Genomic DNA, 18,253 nt, shown 5'->3' on the forward strand with positions numbered 1-18,253 from the left:
CTATACGCAGGCACTATACCCAGGCACTATACGCAGGCACTATACGCAGGCACTATACGCAGGTACTATACGCAGGTACTATACGCAGGCACTATACACAGGTACTATACCCAGGTACTATACCCAGGTACTATACCCAGGTACTATACACAGGCACTATACACAGGTACTATACCCAGGTACTATACACAGGCACTATAAACAGGTACTATACCCAGGTACTATACACAGGCACTATACACAGGTACTATACCCAGGTACTATACACAGGCACTATACACAGGTACTATACCCAGGTACTATACACAGGCACTATAAACAGGTACTATACCCAGGTACTATACACAGGTACTATACACAGGTACTATACCCAGGTACTATACACAGGCCTCTGTTCTGCCTCTATACAGATTTCAAATGGGGGCCAAAAATATTGCTCTGTGAGGCTACAATTTTATTATTATTATAATTTTGTATTACTTATTTTTCCAAGTAGGCCCCTTAACTATTCATATTCCCATCTCTTGTTTAAACCACTACCTGGTTGCTAGGGTAAATAAGACCCTAGCAACCAGATAGCTGCTGAAATACCAAATGGAGAGCTGCTGAACAAAAAGCTAAATAACTGAAAAACCATTAAAAATAAAAGTGAATTTGAATGCGAACTAGCCCTGATCACAAACACAAATGTTTGCAGATCCCCTCACAGAAATGCGCGTATAAATACTTTAACATACTAAACATTTTAGGGTAAAAACAAAAAAGCCCCCCCCGCACTTTTGTACAGTATCCCTGGGAGTCAGTGGGAACGGCAAGAGGTAGTTGGGAGGTTAACCTTATACGCCAGCAGCGAATCCACTAAGTGTCACATTAGCTGTAGGTCAGTCTGTGTATGGGCCATCTTTAGCCTCCCCTAGTATCATCCTGCAAAAAAAAAATATATATTTATATATATATATATATATATATATATATATTTGTCTGTTGCAGGATGATACTAGCTTACTTGCCCCCCCTTGGAAAATTTTCTGCGGACGCCCATGCTAGTGCTAATTGCCACTAAAGCATTTGTATAATAGGCAGGGTACAGTTGCCCTTTAAATGCAGTTATGTAGCTGTGTGCCCCTCATAACACGGTATGGGCCCCGCAGTAATGAAATGGCCGTGTCCCCTCTCTGTAAGGCTACTGTAACACGGCAGGTTATGGCTGTACAGTCTCTGCCGCAGTTTGAGGAACAGTAAGCTGCTAATTACAGCCCCGCCCATGTTTCCCAGAAGGGGGGGGCGCCTCAAAGCGAAAGTAAAGCTCCGGCCGCTTCCTGAGCAGCTCAGACTCGGAACCAACAGCTCAGGGTCGGAACCCACAGCGCCATGTTCTGCAGCAGGGGGGCTCTCTCTCTGAGGGTCTATCAGCTTAAAGGTAAAGGGGACATTAGTGGCTGCAGCTGGCCGGGTAACTCCGTGCCGCACCGCAGCTAAACAGCTGGGCACTCCCTGCTATGGCTTCCCCGATACATCTGTCCCTTCCCTCCTCTTTAGCTTTTCTACTTCATGCAGTATTTATTGTCACTAAAGCGGGGGTTTTATGTTGTTTATTGAAAACTTTAATTAAGGAAGGAGCCCAGTGGTACCAAATGGAAATCATTTACAAAAGCACAAAAAGACATAATTATTTTACAGATTGAATTTGAACACAAATGTTGACTTCTCCCAATCATTTTTTCTCTATTTAAAGGGCAGGTTGTGTGCATGTGTGTGTATTAGAATTTATACCAAGCAGGAGGCATTGTACATTGCAGTAACAGGGCAGGCAGGGGTGCCAACCAGTTGGTATAATTGTCAGTAACAGAGCTTACCTGCCATGTGTCGGGCACAGAATAAGAGCTTACAGTCTAAATGCTTCCGTCTTATTAAAATGTTATATACCATGATTTTTTACAATGCACAAAACCATGTAAAACAATGTAATATAGAAGTAAGTGCTTTTATTTTAATACCTTTTGGGTTCAAATATGTCCATAACTGCTTGAAAACTGTGCTCTACCCAGACCTTATGCCAGCTTCCGGTTTATACTCGTCAGTATAGTAACAAATGCAGGAAAAGGTGATGTACCGTGCTAGCCAGTCAAAATGTTACAGGGAAACCCTTTTGAAATAAAAAATAACAAAAGTGGTATAAAGGTGATACCTTTATTGGCTAACTAAGAAAACCATAGCAAGCTTTCAGAACATTTTAGTTCCTTTTTCAAGCTGATTACAATGAAGCTGAGGTGCTCTCTGATATATATACAACATTCAGCTCATAGATCAAATAACCAGAAAAAAGGAATATCTATCTGTGTGGAAGGTGTTAACAAAGTCATATAAATGGGGGCCTGCAAGGGACAAACAGATAAGGTACAGGATAATGTGGATCAAAGTGGCTTGATATAAATTAGGGTAAATAATGAGAAGTAAGGGCTCTGGCACACGGGGAGATTAGTCGCCCGCGACAAATCTCCCTTTTCACGGGCGACTAATCTCCCCGAGTTGCCATCACCTGCCATCCCACCGGCGAAAAAGTCGCCGGTGGGATGGCACACACAGTTGCCTCGCGAGGCTTTTTCAGCGATTTGCCGAAATTGCGCCGCCGCGTGTGCCATCCCATCGGCGATCCCATCCTGGCCGGTGGGATGGCAGGTGAAGGCAACTCGGGGAGATTAGTCGCCCGCGAACAGGGAGTTTTGTCGTGGGCAACTAATCTCCCCGTGTGCCAGAGCCCTAAAGGTCTGTCCCTTGGACCGATTCGGCAGCTTACCGGCCCGGGTAGGGGCAGAAACGAGGGGCCTGCCCGACCGATATCTGGCCTGAAATTGGCCAGATATCGATCGGCCAGGATAAAAGATTCAGTCGGATCGGGGACCGCATCTGCTCGTTGATGCGGTCCCCGAACTGGCTGCCCCATTGCCGCCAATATAATTTGATCGTTTGGCCCCAGGGCCAAACGATCGAATTAGCCTACATTTTCCCCGATATCGCCCACCCGTAGGTGGGGATATCAGGAGAAGATCCGCTCGCTTGGTGATCTCGCCAAGCGAGCAAATCTTAATGTGTATGGCTGGGTGCAGGCAGTTCTTAATTTATATAATTCACCATAAATTCAAGGCCCGGTTCAGTCCCTTCTCCAGAGAGTTGAAAGTTCTCATTAATTTGTACTCCCATACCTTCCTTTCATTCTCTGTTTTAAAGATTCCTTTAAGGACCAAGATTCTTAAATCATTTATGGATATTTATGGATTTATATACTCCATATTTATGTATGGATATTTATGGATTTATATACTCCATAAATGAACTGGAAATCACATGGGGAATTGCCCTTTGTGCCACTGTTATTTATGGTACTTAGGTAACAATATTGAGCCTGCAGCCTTCCATCTGAAGTTGTAGTATAGCTCCAAACTCTGTCTGGGGGGGTTTGTAAAGGCATGTAGTTTAACTAGAGGGCCGCAGTATGATACTTGGACCTTCTTCAGTAAGGCCTATCATAGATAGGAGGACATGGCATAAAGGTTTTTTTTAGACACTGACCTTAGGGTTGCCATGAGTAGTTGCAGGGCTCCCCTACACCTGTCTGACTGCACTACACCCCTTTATTGGGTGACCCAGTTCTCTTCTGAGGTTATCCAGGCCACCCTTGTTGATGGGGCTGCTTGACTGCCTGACACCCCTTCCCCCCCATGATGGTGGCTATCTGGTTCTGTAAGCCTTGCCTGGGTTTCAAAGTTCTAAAAAATGGACAAGAAAAATACTATTTATCCATGTGTTGAATCAGTTGCTGGTGCTATATAAATCAGTTTCTTATGATAATGTTCCTGACAATATTGTGTGCTTTCAGAAGGTCACTATATGCAGGGCCGCCATCAGAAATCACGGGGCCCCTCACAACAAAATTTTCTGGGCCCCCCCTCCCACCAGTACAAAGGACTCACAGACATGAGACATTGGTAGCCATCAGGGCCCCCCTAATACATGGTTGCCAGCAGTGCCCCCCTAGTACATTGGTAGCCAGCAGGGCCCCCCTAATACATGGTAGCCAGCAGGGCCCCCCTAATACATGGTAGCCAGCAGGGCCCCCCTAATACATGGTAGCCAGCAGGGCCCCCCTAATGTATTGGTATACAGCTGTGCCCCCCCTAGTACATTGGTAGCCAGCAGTGCCCCCCCTAGTACATTGGTAGCCAGCAGTGCCCCCCCCCTAGTACATTGGTAGACAACAGCGCCCCCCCCTAGTACATTGGTAGCCAACAGTGCCCCCCCCAGTACATTGGTAGCCAGCAGGACCCCCCCTAGTACATTGGTAGCCAGCAGGGCCCCCCCTAGTACATTGGTAGCCAGCAGGGCCCCCCCTAATGCATTGGTAGCCAGCAGTGCCCCCCCTAGTACATTGGTATACAGCTGTGCCCCCCCTAGTACATTGGTAGCCTGCAGTGCCCCCCTAGTACATTGGTAGCCAACAGTGCCCCCGTTAGTACATTGGTAGCCAACAGTTCCCCCCCTAGTACATTGGTAGCCAGCAGGGCCCCCCTAGTACATTGGTAGCCAGTTGTGCCCCCCCAGTACATTGGTAGCCAGCTGTGCCCCCCCCCCCAGTACATTGGTAGCCAGCAGAGCACAGCCCTCGCGTCTAGTTCGGCTCCTCCGGCGTCTTTAGCGGCGGCAGCATCTTCAGCTGCGGCTTCGGACTCCCCCGGCAAGGTACTTGCTTCATGACACCTCTGCACTTCTGAGTGCCGGCCCTTTTATAAGGTTGCGCCCCGTGTGTACTGGCGTGCATGTACGCACGGGGCGCGACCAATAGGATCACCCCCTGACCACCAATGACAGGGCCCGAAATTGATTAAAGGGGGCCTGAGCTACTAGGAAAACTTTAGCACGGCCAGGCCCCTTTTAAAGTTAAAATCGTCCGGGCCCAGGACGACTGTACCCCCCTGATGGCGGCCCTGATTATATGAGCTCTGCACGTTTGTTGACCTGTGCTTCTGTTGGAAATGCTATTAAAATAAGTCCATCTGGAGGAGGCTGGGAAGAGAGTATTAAAATGATTGCTATGGGTTAAAACTCAAGAACAAAATATATATTTTTTTTTCTGTGAATCCACATGTGTTGGAATCTTGGGTTTGTACTGGGTTGTACGGTCAGAAGGTACCATATATCTTATGCGCCTCCCAACATATCAGGATGGACAGTAGAGCGTTGGTTATGCTCCTTTATAACTGCTTTGCCCAGCAAATCAGAAAGTACAGTGCAGCAGCAACTGCAAAACTTAACATAGTAAGTTAGGTTGAAAAAAAGACATGTATCCATCAAGTTCAACCTTAATGCCCATATATAACCTGCCTAACTGCTAGTTGATCCAGAAGAATGAAGAGATTGTGATGGAGAGAGACTGAACATTGGGTTGTAGGACTGCAACATGGCACATTCTGTGCTAAATCTACGTGTACATTTATAATTACCCCGAAATGATACTGACAAAAGGCTGTGGTGCAAGTATGTGGGACAGATTATACTGGCTGTGCAGTAGGCATAGCAACCAGCTGGCACAGGGGGCATCCACTGGATAGCTGACTTACCAACAAAGTGTCACAGAAACAACAACAAATCACAAAGAGACAATAGAAACCCTGAAAACTGGCGCTGACCCAATAGGGAAATAGGGAGAAAAAAAACTGAAGCTCAGACATGAAAAATCCTTTCAACATCCTGGTTGTGGCTTTATTCAGTATATAATTCTCTCTATTATTGCGGATTCTGCTAATTATCATTTCCTGGGCCCTGGCACCGCCTGTAAATGTTTAGCTTTGCCTGCTGCTCTGCTTCATTTCCTAGGAACAAATTAACCTAAAGCTGTAGAAATTTCTTACTGATTACCCCAACCTCTTCATCGTACACATTTACAGGCAGGTGTATGGGGTCAGAGTCCAGTGTGGAGTAGGATTGGTCCATAACAAGGATACCTGTTACCCAGAAAGCTCCACATACCGGCATGCTTTTTATAGTAGAATCCTTTATCTTTGACTGAGTTGCTCTTCCTCTTTAAAAATAAGAATACATACAGTATTAAAATAATTCAGTAGCCTTAAAGAGCAAGGAAAGGCTACTACTGTAGCCCCTAACATAGTGTAGAGCCCCCTTGCCCATAGCAAAACGCCAAATTTATTTTTTAAAATAATGGTCACTTCTCCCAAAAATTGGGATTAACTTAGCTGTGTCCCGCAGCCTCTCACGGCCGCCATCTTGGATTCCCCCGCTCGAACAGACAGACCCCCCCGCTCACATCAGTAACTATGTACTGTGTTGTTGTTTTACTGTTGTAGAGCCCAGCAGCAAGCGCACCCCTGGAAACTCCCATTCAGTTCCCAAGGCTTGCTGTACTCCTACAGGTACTCCCTGAGCTCCCTTCTGCAGAGCCTTGGTATTACGTGCTTGTGTAAAGGGTATAAAAACCCTCCCAGTCCTTTAATTATTCTGTCTTGCTCAGAATCACATGGAACCCCAAATGACCTCTGGTATCTAAATTTCCATAACAATTGTTTTTGTCTTATATGCCTTCCTGTTCTACCTATCTCCAGCTTTTAAATGGGGGTCACTGACCCCGGCAGCCAAAAATCTATTGATCTGTGAGGTTATAATTTTATTGTTATTGCTACTTTTTATCATTTCCCTACCTATTCAGTTCCCTTACTATATTATTCAAACCACTGCCTGCTTGCTTGGGAAAATACCAGATAGTTGCTGAAATACCAAACTGGACAGGTGCTAAACAGAAAGCTAAAAAATGTAAAAGAATAAATATCGAAGACCAATTGCAAACTGTCTCTGAATATAACTGTCATACTAAAAGTTATTTCAAAGGTAAACTACCGCTTTAAGGAAAGCTGTTCTGAATTGTGAGAAGATCACTTATCGAATAAACCCCTGTTACCAAGTGTTTTGGATAATGGATCCCATACAGGTATGGGACCTGTTATCCATAATGTTTGGGACCTGGGGTTTTCTGGATAAGGGATCTTTCTGTAATTTAGATCTCCATAACTTAAATCTGCTAAAAATAATTTAAATATGTATCTTGTTTTGCCTCCAATAAGGATTAATTATATCTTAATTGGGATCAAGTACAAGGTACTGTTTTTTTATTACAGAGAAAAAGAAATAATCTTTTAAAATTAGAATTATTTTCTTATAATGGAGTCAATGGGAGATGGCCTTTCCGTAATTCGGAACTTTCTGGATAAGGGGTTTCCGGCCAAAGGATCCCATACCTGTAGCCATTTTGAATTTTGTATGAACTGTACCAAAGGCAGTGGTCGAAACACCAAGGGCATATTTAGCACATGGTTAAAAGAGGGTTCAGGTTCACTGTTCACCGGAAGGGGATTCTATAGCTTCTTTCACTTATATAGGGTTTTTAGTGATATATAGGTGATAACATCCTATATTATTATTATTATTAGCATTCATTTATAAAGCGCCAACATATTCCGCAGCGCTGTACAATAAGTATATAAATTAAAAGAATGCTGTAGCAATCTCTTTGGTGAACAGTGATGAGCTCTCTTTTCACCCTTTGATAGATATGCACTTTGGGCAGGGCTGTGGAGTTGGTACATAAATCCTTCAACTTACACTCTGACTCCTTAGTTTATGGCACCACCAACTCCCACTCCAGGTACTCAAAATTGCTTCCGACTACACAAATACGTACATAAATCCTTTGACTCTGACTCTACACCATGTAGTGTTTGAGTTTTGCTCCCAAATTCATGAAATTCCCTGGGTTTTACCCTGGAACATCCCTTCAATCAGGTGAAATGACCAAAAGAAATAGGTCCTAATTCTGCAATGAATTTAAGAGTCAGAGGATTAACTTTGCTGTTTTCTGCATCCTCCGTAACTTGTTTTTTTGACAACCTACTGCCTTCCTGGAGTTTAACTGTGAAACTATTACAATATGGGTTTTCCCCAAACAAGATGTAACTTGCTAGGTACACTAGGTATTAGTATTATGAATCACCGGCAGAACACTTCCTTTATGTCTCAATGTATCTGTTTATCAGGATAAACATTAAGTGAACAACCAGTTAAAGCTATGGGGCATATTTAAAAGTTGCGGGGGGTATGTAATAAGAGGTGCAAGTAACCCATAGCAACCAATCAGTAGGTAGCATTTATTGGTCTGCTGTTTAAAAATCAAATTGCATCCTAATCCTTTATTTTTATAGTGCCAGTGAATTCTGCAGTGTTTTACAATTACATATAATTTAACAAACAAGACTTACAGCAAAGAAATATGTTTAGATGTCCCTGACCCTAAGAGCTTACTATCGAATTGCATTTTGCTGCAATTTGACAATGCGAGGGTCCTTAAAACATGATGCTTTGCACCACTTTTCCCTATTATTGGTGGAGTATAAAGAAAGAAGCAGGGGTTTAACAGACACAATGACACTGGCCACCTTGAACTACTTTAGATGTAGAAAGAGAGTGGGTTATAGAAATACAAGTGTTAGGGTTCCTAGGTACAATTTAACCCTGAGAGGAGTTGATGTAGATGTAGGGACCCATAGGGTTAAATGGCCCCTATGGCTTTAAATCCCTACAGGTTTAGTTCCCTTAGTTGCTGGGCAGATGGGAATGTATCTAAGTGAGTTCATTAACATATGTGTGCTATTGGCTAGCAGGTATGGTGACCACTTCCTGCCTCACTCTGGTATAGTGCTGGGAAAGGAGTGTCACCTTCCTGTTTGCTTCTCCCGAGGAGCAGGGTGGATGTTGCTGTGAGCCCAGGGCATGGGCCCAGGCCCAGTGAAGTCAGGGAACAGGGCCCCGTGACTGAGGCATTAGATAGTGGCAGGTGTAGCTCCCTTTATAGTACCACTCTAGGGGTGTAAGGCAGTTAGGGTCGAGCTAGAAAGAACAGTTCTGAGCTCCTACATAGGAGTTGCAGTTTGGAGTTTTGCCTGTAGTGTAGGGATCCAAGTGAATAGGGAATCAGGATAGAGAATTCCCTGAGGGATCCACTATGTCTGCCGCAGGGGAGTTTCCGTCTGTATTACACTCTGTATGTGAGACTGTACCACTGGCCTCTGAAGCTGTATTGTGAGTAACCCTGTGGGTGGTAAATAAACACTTATTATTTTGTTGTTTGCAAGAACCTCTGGCGCCCTCTGTTTTCATTTTTCTGCATAGCAGGAAGAGAGGTGTAGTTGCACAACACCCTCACCTTCCTCTTCCACTTAGCGAAGGCTCATTCTGGGTAAGCGCGTGCAGTGTAACCCATGTTCTACTGGTACTAGTCCGGGAAGGCACCTATTGAGCTGAAAAAGAGGTTACATAGACTTGAGTGGGGCAGATGGGAATCAGTTAAGGTGGGGCCTGTAATGACCCTTTATTGTCAGAAATTTAGGAACATGTTTCTAAAATGAAATTCTTCCTCATTTGTGAACAGTCTGAGCTGGTGACAAACAACTGACCTTTTTGAATGTATTTTTAAATTTATATTTAATGGGTACCAAAAATTCTGAGCAAAGCCATACACTCAAACAGCCAACACAAGCTAACCAATCACATGTTTGCTTGCATTATTTTAGAAACACTAGACCAGTAAGTGCTACCTGCAGATTAGTTGTTGAGGGATACCATATGGGCCAAAACGAGTACAACTGTAATTTAATGCTGACCGACAGTTATGCCAACATTGTATCCTCTCTAATCCACTTACTATTGTTGTCTTTCTCTTCCAGTTCTCCTCTCTCTGTGCATGGTTGCTGCCAGCAGCCTTACCATTCAGTTGATCCCAGACTGTGCATCGGTCGGCAAGAACGTCACTCTCAGTGTCAGTGGAATAAATGGGAACTTAAATAGCTTTACCTGGTATCTAGGAGAGCCAAGTGCTTCAAACCAGATAATAAACTATATAGTAAGCATTACACCTCCCAGCGCTCCCGGACCCAAAAACTTTTCTGATGCCATTGGACTTCCAAATGGTTCCTTGCTAATTACAAACCTCAAGACAGAATACAGTAATACCTACACGGTACAGGTACAGGCAAGTACACCGGGCCAAGCTTCAGCTGAGCTGACTGTGGAAAGTAAGTGGTCCTTAAGGAACTATTTTCTTGATCACATTAAGTCATATTCCATATATGCAGTAGACATCACTGTATCTGTATTCAGTTACAAAGGTTACTTTATGTGCTGGATGTATCGTCCAATGAGGTAATGTAATAACAAAGGTACATTTTTCTCTAGGTCCATTAACCCATGACAACCAATAAGATGCTTGCTTTCAAATAATACATCAGTAAATGCTGTCTTCTGATTAGTTCATATTAGTTGGTAGTTGAAACATAACTTTACCCTAGAAAAAATCATTGGGCTTTTACAGTCTGACTGCAGACACTGGCTAAAGCTTGGCCACACAAGGCCCAATCGGCAAATTATTAGCCTGTGTATGGGGCATTGGGACTGCTTGCCCATTAATTGAAATCACATCGGACACGGATTGCACAGGCCAGCTTATATGGTCCTGATATTGCAGTTGGAGGTCGATATCAGCTTGAGGGTGGCCAAAAGGTTATAGATCTTCTCATTTGTTGACCTTGCCAAAAAAAAGGATCTTCATGTGTGTGTCCAGCTTTGGAGTTAGTGGGCCAGATTCACTAAAGTCCGAAATAAGGAGTGCTATTTATAGCATGCGTTAAAAATCTTATCACTTCTTATTTTTCGCTCGATTCACTAAAAGGACACTTGTCATAATTAAGAAGCGATGTTCTTGGCGTTATTTATCTTGCGACGACATATTTTCAAGCAATATATTACGCAGCGCACAACATATTACGCAGCACGCGATATTTTACGCAGAGCGCAAAATTTTCAGAACGGTAGTCTTCAGAAAGTAATGGTTACGTGGGTAATATATTGCGCTCTGCGTAAAATATCGCACGCTGCGTAATATGTTGTGCGCTGCGTAATATATTGCTTGAAAATATGTCGACGCAAGATAAATAACGCCAAGAACATCGCTTCTTAATTATGACAAGTGTCCTTTTAGTGAATCGAGCGAAAAATAAGAAGTGAAAAGATTTTTAACGCATGCTATAAATAGCACTCCTTATTTCGGACTTTAGTGAATCGGGCCCAGTATGTCAACTGGGTTTTCATTGGAGGAGAATCTTCACTCCAAACAAGTTATGATAAAAAATATATTAATCTTAGCAACCCCGCCTGTCCGTCAATTGCAGTTAAGCGAGGGTTGAAAATATCAAGCTAAATCTCGCTATACATACCCAGATTTGGTCACACAGTTTGTCCATCAATTTCCTTGATTTTCGACCATATGGGACCATCTTAAACTCCTCAGATTGTACTCAATCTTCCTAAAACTGGACAATGATCTTTGCCAGTTGGAGTATCAAGCATCAGCAGATAAAGGAGCAAAGAGTTTGGGCTTTTTGCAGAATCATAGTTTGTTTCATTGGACTTCTCATGACAAGTGCACTGTACTTGATTAGTTATTAGTTTACTTAATAATAATTAAAGCTTTTATTTTTGTTTGAAAAGAACAACTAATGAAAGGGTGGTGATTTCCCAAAAGCTCGACTGAATTACAATCTAGTCCCTAAGGATACCACCTAGTGAGAGAAATCCGGACACCTAGGGCTGTAATCTTTCATAAAACTGTCGAAGACACACGGGGCGATTAGTCGCCGCAACTTTTAAATAAGCCAGTCGCAGCTACTTTCGCTGCACGGATTAGTCGTGGGAACTATTCAAAAAGTTGCAGCGACTAATCGCCCCATGTGTCTTTGGCCTAAAAGGCACCTATCACGCTAAAATAGCTTCCCCCACCAGAGGTGCGGGCTAATAGAGCCTGCACTCTGGTTGGGGGAAACAATAGTTTTTTAATTAAGAAAAATAAAAACAGTCCCCTCCTGGTGCAGGCAGCCTAGCACTGTAGGGGGCAATTTTTTTTTTTAAAAAACTATTGTTTCCCCCAACAGGAGTGTGGGCTCTATTAAAGCCTGCACCTATGTTTGGGGTAGCAATATTTGGGTGCCCTTTAACCTATAAAACCACAAACCCTGGGTCCCTTAGAAAACAATGTAATAAAATTCAGAATGGACAGTTAAAGAATAAGTAAACCTTTTTTTTTCCCATCAGTAAAATTACTTAGAAGTTGAATTCTCCTGCTTGTTTCCTTTGCTTCCTTGTGCAGAGTGAAACCCCGCCTCCACTTCCTGTTTAGTTCCCTCATCAAAAAAAAAAAAAACCCTGCTCATGCACAGACTGGCTCCTGCTGCCCCCAGGCATGCGCAGAAGGCTCTGGACTTCGACTACAGTAGCCAAAGTGATGAGGGAACTGAACAGGAAGTGGGGGCGGGGCATCAGTCTACACAAGGAAGCAAAGGAAACGAGCAGGAGAATTCAACTTCAACTAAATCAGGAGCCAGGTCAGAGTGAATTCAGGGACAAAGGTAGGTAATTCTGGAGGCTGTTTAGAATAATTTTACTGATAGAAAAAAAAACGTTTACTTATTCTTTAAACCACACACAGACACCAACCCATTCCAGAAGATTTTATCTCAGCTTCTGGCAAAACACATTATCTAACATCAGTCTGCACAATAGAACTTCCTGTGTAAGTATTATATTAATTATATTGATTTTGTTTTGATAGAGAGCTGTGACTCTGGTGGGCTCACTCCTGGTCAAATTGCCGGCATTGTTATTGGAGTTCTTGTAGGGGTCGCCCTAATTGCAGCTGCAGCTTACTTTATATGCAAACATTTGAACAGCAGAGAAGTAAGTGATTCAATATGGGAAAAATCTTTAACGTTGCAGGAAAGTTCAAGAACAAATCATGATCTGTGTTTTAGTGCCAAATAAATATGAAATCTTGCTTGGCAATGGGTAGTAGCACATTTAAGATAATGAGCCTAATGAGGTATAAAGCTGTATGACAATCCCAATTGTATAACATCCCCAGTCTTTGGCCCAACCTGAACACAACCTGTCCCCTCCGTTGATGTTGAAGATGATTGGGATAAGGGAAGTGAGGTGGTGGGGTGGTGATGTCACAGGGGGGGGGGGGGGGGGGGAATAGGCAGAGTAGGAAAAAAAACACAGAGTTCACTTGTGTCCTACCAACTATTGATCATTTTCCAGCATGCAAGAACTAAAGGGAATATGGTAGGCTGAACATCCAGGAAAAGGATTTGGGACTTGGAATTCTCCCTGCAATTTCTAGAATGGTTTCACTAGTGCAAGCATTGCAGAAGCAGGGATAAAATAAACAGGACAAATAAAGCCTCATTACTGGGGGTGTTAGACATCCTAACACCATAAACCCTTCTAACACCCAGCTGCTCCTTCTTTGGTGCTAAAAATGCTCTACTCTTAGGTCTAAAACTCTAGGGATCCCTTAAAAACTAAAAATATGTTACATTATATAAACAGTATATATTATTTTGAAGAAGATCATAATTACAAGAAAAAGAACTGCTATGTATTATGTATAGCGATGAGCGAATTTGGGAAAAATTTACTGAAGTCAATGGGCGTCTTTTTTCAGCAACTGTTTTGCGCAAAATACATTGGGGGTCTGTGGCCATGCCTGGTCGAAAAATTTCACTCATCACTTGACAATTTGACAGATATCCTAGAAATGCTTTCTCCTTGTAAAAGCTTCAGATCGCCACTGGTGAAACATTACTCATAGCGTTCTGGCTTAATAACGGGACGTTATAAAGTTTGAGGAAAAATACATTTGAGGATCTTTATACACTGAACTGATGTCCATTGAAGAATAATAATGTCCAAATTTTTTTTTTGTGTTTGCTTCTTAAACATCTATAAAATTAGTTCCGTCATTCCAAAGAAATGTTTCTATTGGGTAGCTGTCATCTGAATGGTTTAAATTCTGTTTTTTATATTAGCTGTTTTGTTTTCTTGACAACTTTAAACCATTTATTTTGTGGATCGTTTTATTCATCAGTGCGTAAAACTTTTCCTTAAGTGTTAGCTTAGGATGTCATTACTCATTGTATTGATCCATATGTGACAAGTGTTTTATAACAGAATTGTCTTATTCCTATTTAAACCGTGTAAGATTAAGTGCAGCTTTGCACGAAACGCGTCAGGTGCGATGATTTTAAATGGATGAATAAAATCAAGTTTGAAGTGACAACCTACTGGTTGACTGCTGTGCAAAAACATCTACAGTATAAAAGGCAAGATCAAGGCTGCATCAGTTATTAGCGTTTAAAATGTTTTACTTTTTTTTATAAACTTTTTGTAATTTTTGCTAAGAATAATTGCCAGTCTACTGCTTTTAGTAAGGGCAAAGACACATGGGGCAATTAGTCGCTGCAACTTTTCCCTTATAGACTTTAATTGCATCACTGTGACTAATTTCGCGCACATTAGTCACCGCAATTTTTTTTAACAAAAAGTGTCTTCACCCTTACAATCTTACAAAAAAATGTTAGTTTTCTCTACTAAAGTTAAGAGCTGAATCGTGAGTTATACAGGTAGGAATAAAAGAATTCCATCTCTATCTGAAGTCAGCATTAATGCTTTGCTAATTTTCGGTTGGTCTGATTGGTGAGACAACCATATCATATCAACCAACCATATCTTATAATACGAAAACTTTTGTATTCCATTTTTCAGGTTCTTACAAATAATAAAATATCATCCTGAAACAGAAAATAATTGTTATATAAACGTCCAAACATACATTAAATTAGCATAGATATTAAATTGACATATTTATAACTGCGATTTCTGAAAAAGTTATTTTGTTTCTCTTAGGTCAGTATATCCCCTTGTAAGCAAGGAGAGGCATCGCAAAACCTTTATGGCTGAATAAAAGTGTTAGTGTCGAGGTTGGTAAGAAAAAACGTTTGTAAAGCATTCAAGTTAGCTGGGACAGCAGGGACTTTCATCAGGTACAAGGAAGCAAATAAAGCAACAAAAAAAGCTATCAGGCAAGCTAAAATAGAGATGGAAAGGGATATTGCAGCTAGGAGTAAAAAGAATCCAAAATTATTTTTAAAAAATATTAGGGGTGGGACCCTTATTATCACTGGGGGGGTCAGTTGGTTGATGAGAACAAGGAAAAAGCAGAAATTCTGAATTGTTATTTTTCATCTGTCTATACATCTGAGGAGCCAGCTAATGAAGGCTTCCCTTGTAATATGCCCAGTTCTAGTAATTTAGCTACTGACGCATGGGTCACTCGGGAGGAACTAAAAAAGAGACTTGAACATGTAAAAGGAAATAAAGGTCCAGGACCAGATGGGATTCCCAGGGTATTAAATGAGCTTAGCGCTGTGATTGCCAAATTAATTTTTTAGGATTCGTTGAGTTCTGGCATGGTGCCAAGAGACTGGCAAATTGCTAATGTGGTACCATTATTTAAAAAGGGATCCCGTTCTCAGCCTGAAAACTATAGGCCTGTTAGTCTGACATCAGTAGTAGGAAAGCTTTTGGAAGGGGTAATAAGGGATAGGGTACTTGAATACATTGCAAATCAATTGTGTGTGCTGGCTTCAATTGGAAGGGTTGAACTTGATGGACTTAAAACACAACCTATCCACTTGTGCTGCAGCTTTCTGCTCTCCCCAGACAACTGATGAACAGGGTTAGTCACCTGACAGGGTTGCTCATACTTCACCAATTCAGGAGCAAAGTGGGTCCAGTATGTGGTACTAGCCCACCTGGGAATGGTGCTCATTTAATCATCCACCCCTCTGGTTTTCATTTAGCAGAATATTTTTGCATGTTACTGGAAAGCCTTCCCTGTAGAGTACAGCAGGGATCCCCAACCTTTTTTACCTGTGAGCCACACTCAAAGGTAAAAATTGTTGGGGAGCAACACAAGCATGAAAAATGTTCATGGGGATGCCAAATAAGGGCTGTTATTGGCTATTTGGTAGCTCCTATGTGGACTGGCAGCCTACAGAAGGTTCTGTTTGGCAGCACCTGGTTTTTATGCAACCAAAACTTGCCTCCAAGGCAGGAATTTAAAATAACCAACCACTTTGAGGCCACTGGGAGCAACATCCAAGGGGTTGGTGAGCAACATGTTGCCCCCGAGCCACTGGTTGGTGATCACTGGAGTAGAGAGTTATAGCACCAAAGAGAGGACCAACTTCACTTTAATAACCTTGGTTTTGAAATCATATTTTGGACTGGGAGGCATTTACATTCTTTTTGCCACAGAGTGTATCAGTGTGTATATTAAGCTTCTCCATGTTTACTGTTACTAGCTCTTTCTGTTTTATAACTTAATTATTTATTGCCCGATTTCTGTTTTGCAGAACATTTAATAAGAAGATGGATAAATAGTCCAGAAGAATAAAAGTGACATTTTGAGTGAACACCATCGTTAACCCATGTTATTAATTGATTCAAGTTTTGTTGGTTAATTCTAAGTTTTAAAAAAATTGAAAATATCAGATGCGCATCTGGCGTGCACCAGTGACAAACAGAGGGCCGCTCGGGAGAGAACAAATGTCAGCGTGGATAAGAACCAGGATGTTGAGTGGCCAGTAGTGGTGCAAATGGCGTTCACAAAAACAGATGCCACAGTAACCTTTAGGAGATTTACCTCTTTATATGGAAAGGCAGCCTATAAGGTCACTATTATTTATTGCTTGCGGTGAACTATGTGTGATATGATTTCCTAGAAACCTTGGTAACCAAAAATTAATTTCCAGGAACACTTGGTCACTGGGGTTTGTTTTAAGCGTCAAAAGCAGGGTGATGTGCCATGCCTTCCACATATGGCAAGGGTAATAGTCATGTTTAGAACAAAACAGTTTGGATTTTAGTCACCTTTCCAGTAGCTATAAGCTATAGAGGGAGAACAGGCATGGAGAGCTGCTTTTTTAATTTGTATGAAATTGGCCGATTTAAAAACCATGGATATTTTTTTGGACCAAAATGAACAGGGACAGAAAGTCAAAACCAGGGACAACTCGGGAAACTTCTACTTCATCCCCTAACATTCCGTCCTAATATTAATATCCATATACTAACATTTGGGTAGGTTTATAAAATTTATTTCAGAGCAAAACTGGGAAAAGCTGGGAAATCAGTTTTGGATTTGTTGGCTGATATTTTTCTTAACACATTAGATCAAATTTGCTTCTCATGGGATTCAACATTGAAAACTACTTTTTCTTCTGGGGACCTATCGTATTTCTGTAGGCTGGGGGCTGTAATAAATATTCATAATATTGACTTTTCTTGAATTCCAACTCGGATTCCCAATTTCATCTCTAAGCATCTTAAGGGTCTCCAAAGATTTTTCTTAGTTATGAGCTAGTAAAAACCAGTATGATGGTGCTATTTATTGTGCCTATTAGCTAGAAATGCAAATACATGGATGAATAAACCTCACTGTGCCATAGCCCCTATGCTGTATGTTTTACTAAGATTTTGTATCTTTTCCCTTTGCATCCTAAACCCTACTTATAAATATGGTACATTGTGCCTTCAGAGGCTTCTGTCCTTTGCATATGGAACCTTATAATCTGCTAAGAAATAGGATTTGCACTCAAAGTGACAATAACAACGGTTTTAGAGGAACGGTGGTTTTCCTCTCAACACTTTATATTTATTATAATCCTGTTGGAATGTTTGTTTTATAAAGTGAATTCATATTGTTGCATGAACAGTTATTGCTCCAGAACAAAGCCTCTTTTTTAAGAAAATATTTGATGTGCTGTGGTCTTTTCTATGCCTAAATCATCCATGTACAGTACAAATGGCAGATCCTGCTTACTAGCTGATATTTGTGTACTGATCCGAATAAATGGTCTATGCAGTTCCTACGCACGCTAAAATGCCTGGCAGTCCTGAGCTTGTAGGCCAGTTTCCTTTGGTGCACTTAGGTGTGTCATGGCGATGCTATTGGAGCAGCTTATTATTTGTAATGGTTATAGTTTCATACCAGAAGCACAAAATCCTCAAGATCCATAATTAAGGTCAAGATAATGCCAAAGTTTTGAAAGAACCCTGTATTAAACAGCATATAACATTCTGATCTACAGATTGGTCTGGGGTTGACCCAAACTGTAGAATCTATAATACACAAGAGCAATAAATGTCCTGTAAAATATCTCTTTATCAGTCATGCTTAGTGATACCATCCATACAGCGTACCGTTATAAATCATATACCATTATGAACGGTGCTTGGC

The 18,253-nt window shown here is 41.7% G+C and overlaps 1 protein-coding gene across 2 annotated transcripts; it reads left to right on the forward strand.

Moving 5' to 3' along the window:
• The first annotated feature begins 1,162 nt into the window (after window positions 1–1,162).
• On the forward strand, window positions 1,163–17,767 carry ceacam19lz (carcinoembryonic antigen-related cell adhesion molecule 19 like gene Z). 2 transcript variants are annotated; one of them, XM_004912005.4, is made up of 5 exons: window positions 1,163–1,420; window positions 9,786–10,133; window positions 12,722–12,846; window positions 14,857–14,930; window positions 16,368–17,767. In XM_004912005.4, exons 1-4 carry the CDS (start codon window positions 1,372–1,374, stop codon window positions 14,908–14,910), a joined length of 576 nt encoding a protein of 191 aa, XP_004912062.1. In that variant the 5' UTR covers window positions 1,163–1,371; the 3' UTR covers window positions 14,911–14,930; window positions 16,368–17,767. The 2 variants fall into 2 exon arrangements, with proteins under 2 accessions (XP_004912062.1, XP_002942506.1); XM_002942460.5 differs by lacking the exon at window positions 14,857–14,930.
• The last annotated feature ends 486 nt before the right edge of the window (window positions 17,768–18,253 follow it).

This window comes from Xenopus tropicalis, chromosome 7, assembly GCF_000004195.4.
Source record: "Xenopus tropicalis strain Nigerian chromosome 7, UCB_Xtro_10.0, whole genome shotgun sequence".
In the NCBI taxonomy this organism is placed as follows: Eukaryota; Metazoa; Chordata; class Amphibia; order Anura; family Pipidae; genus Xenopus; species Xenopus tropicalis.

What these genes read in the sequence shown, in the direction of transcription:
- ceacam19lz (XM_004912005.4), top strand. Translation starts at nt 1,372, where the DNA reads ATGTTCTGCAGCAGGGGGGCTCTCTCTCTGAGGGTCTATCAGCTTAAA. An exon ending in GAGGGTCTATCAGCTTAAAG is followed by an intron (nt 1,421 to 9,785) that starts GTAAAGGGGACA and finishes TTTCTCTTCCAG; the next exon opens with TTCTCCTCTCTCTGTGCATG. An exon ending in AACATTTGAACAGCAGAGAA is followed by an intron (nt 12,847 to 14,856) that starts GTAAGTGATTCA and finishes TGTTTCTCTTAG; the next exon opens with GTCAGTATATCCCCTTGTAA.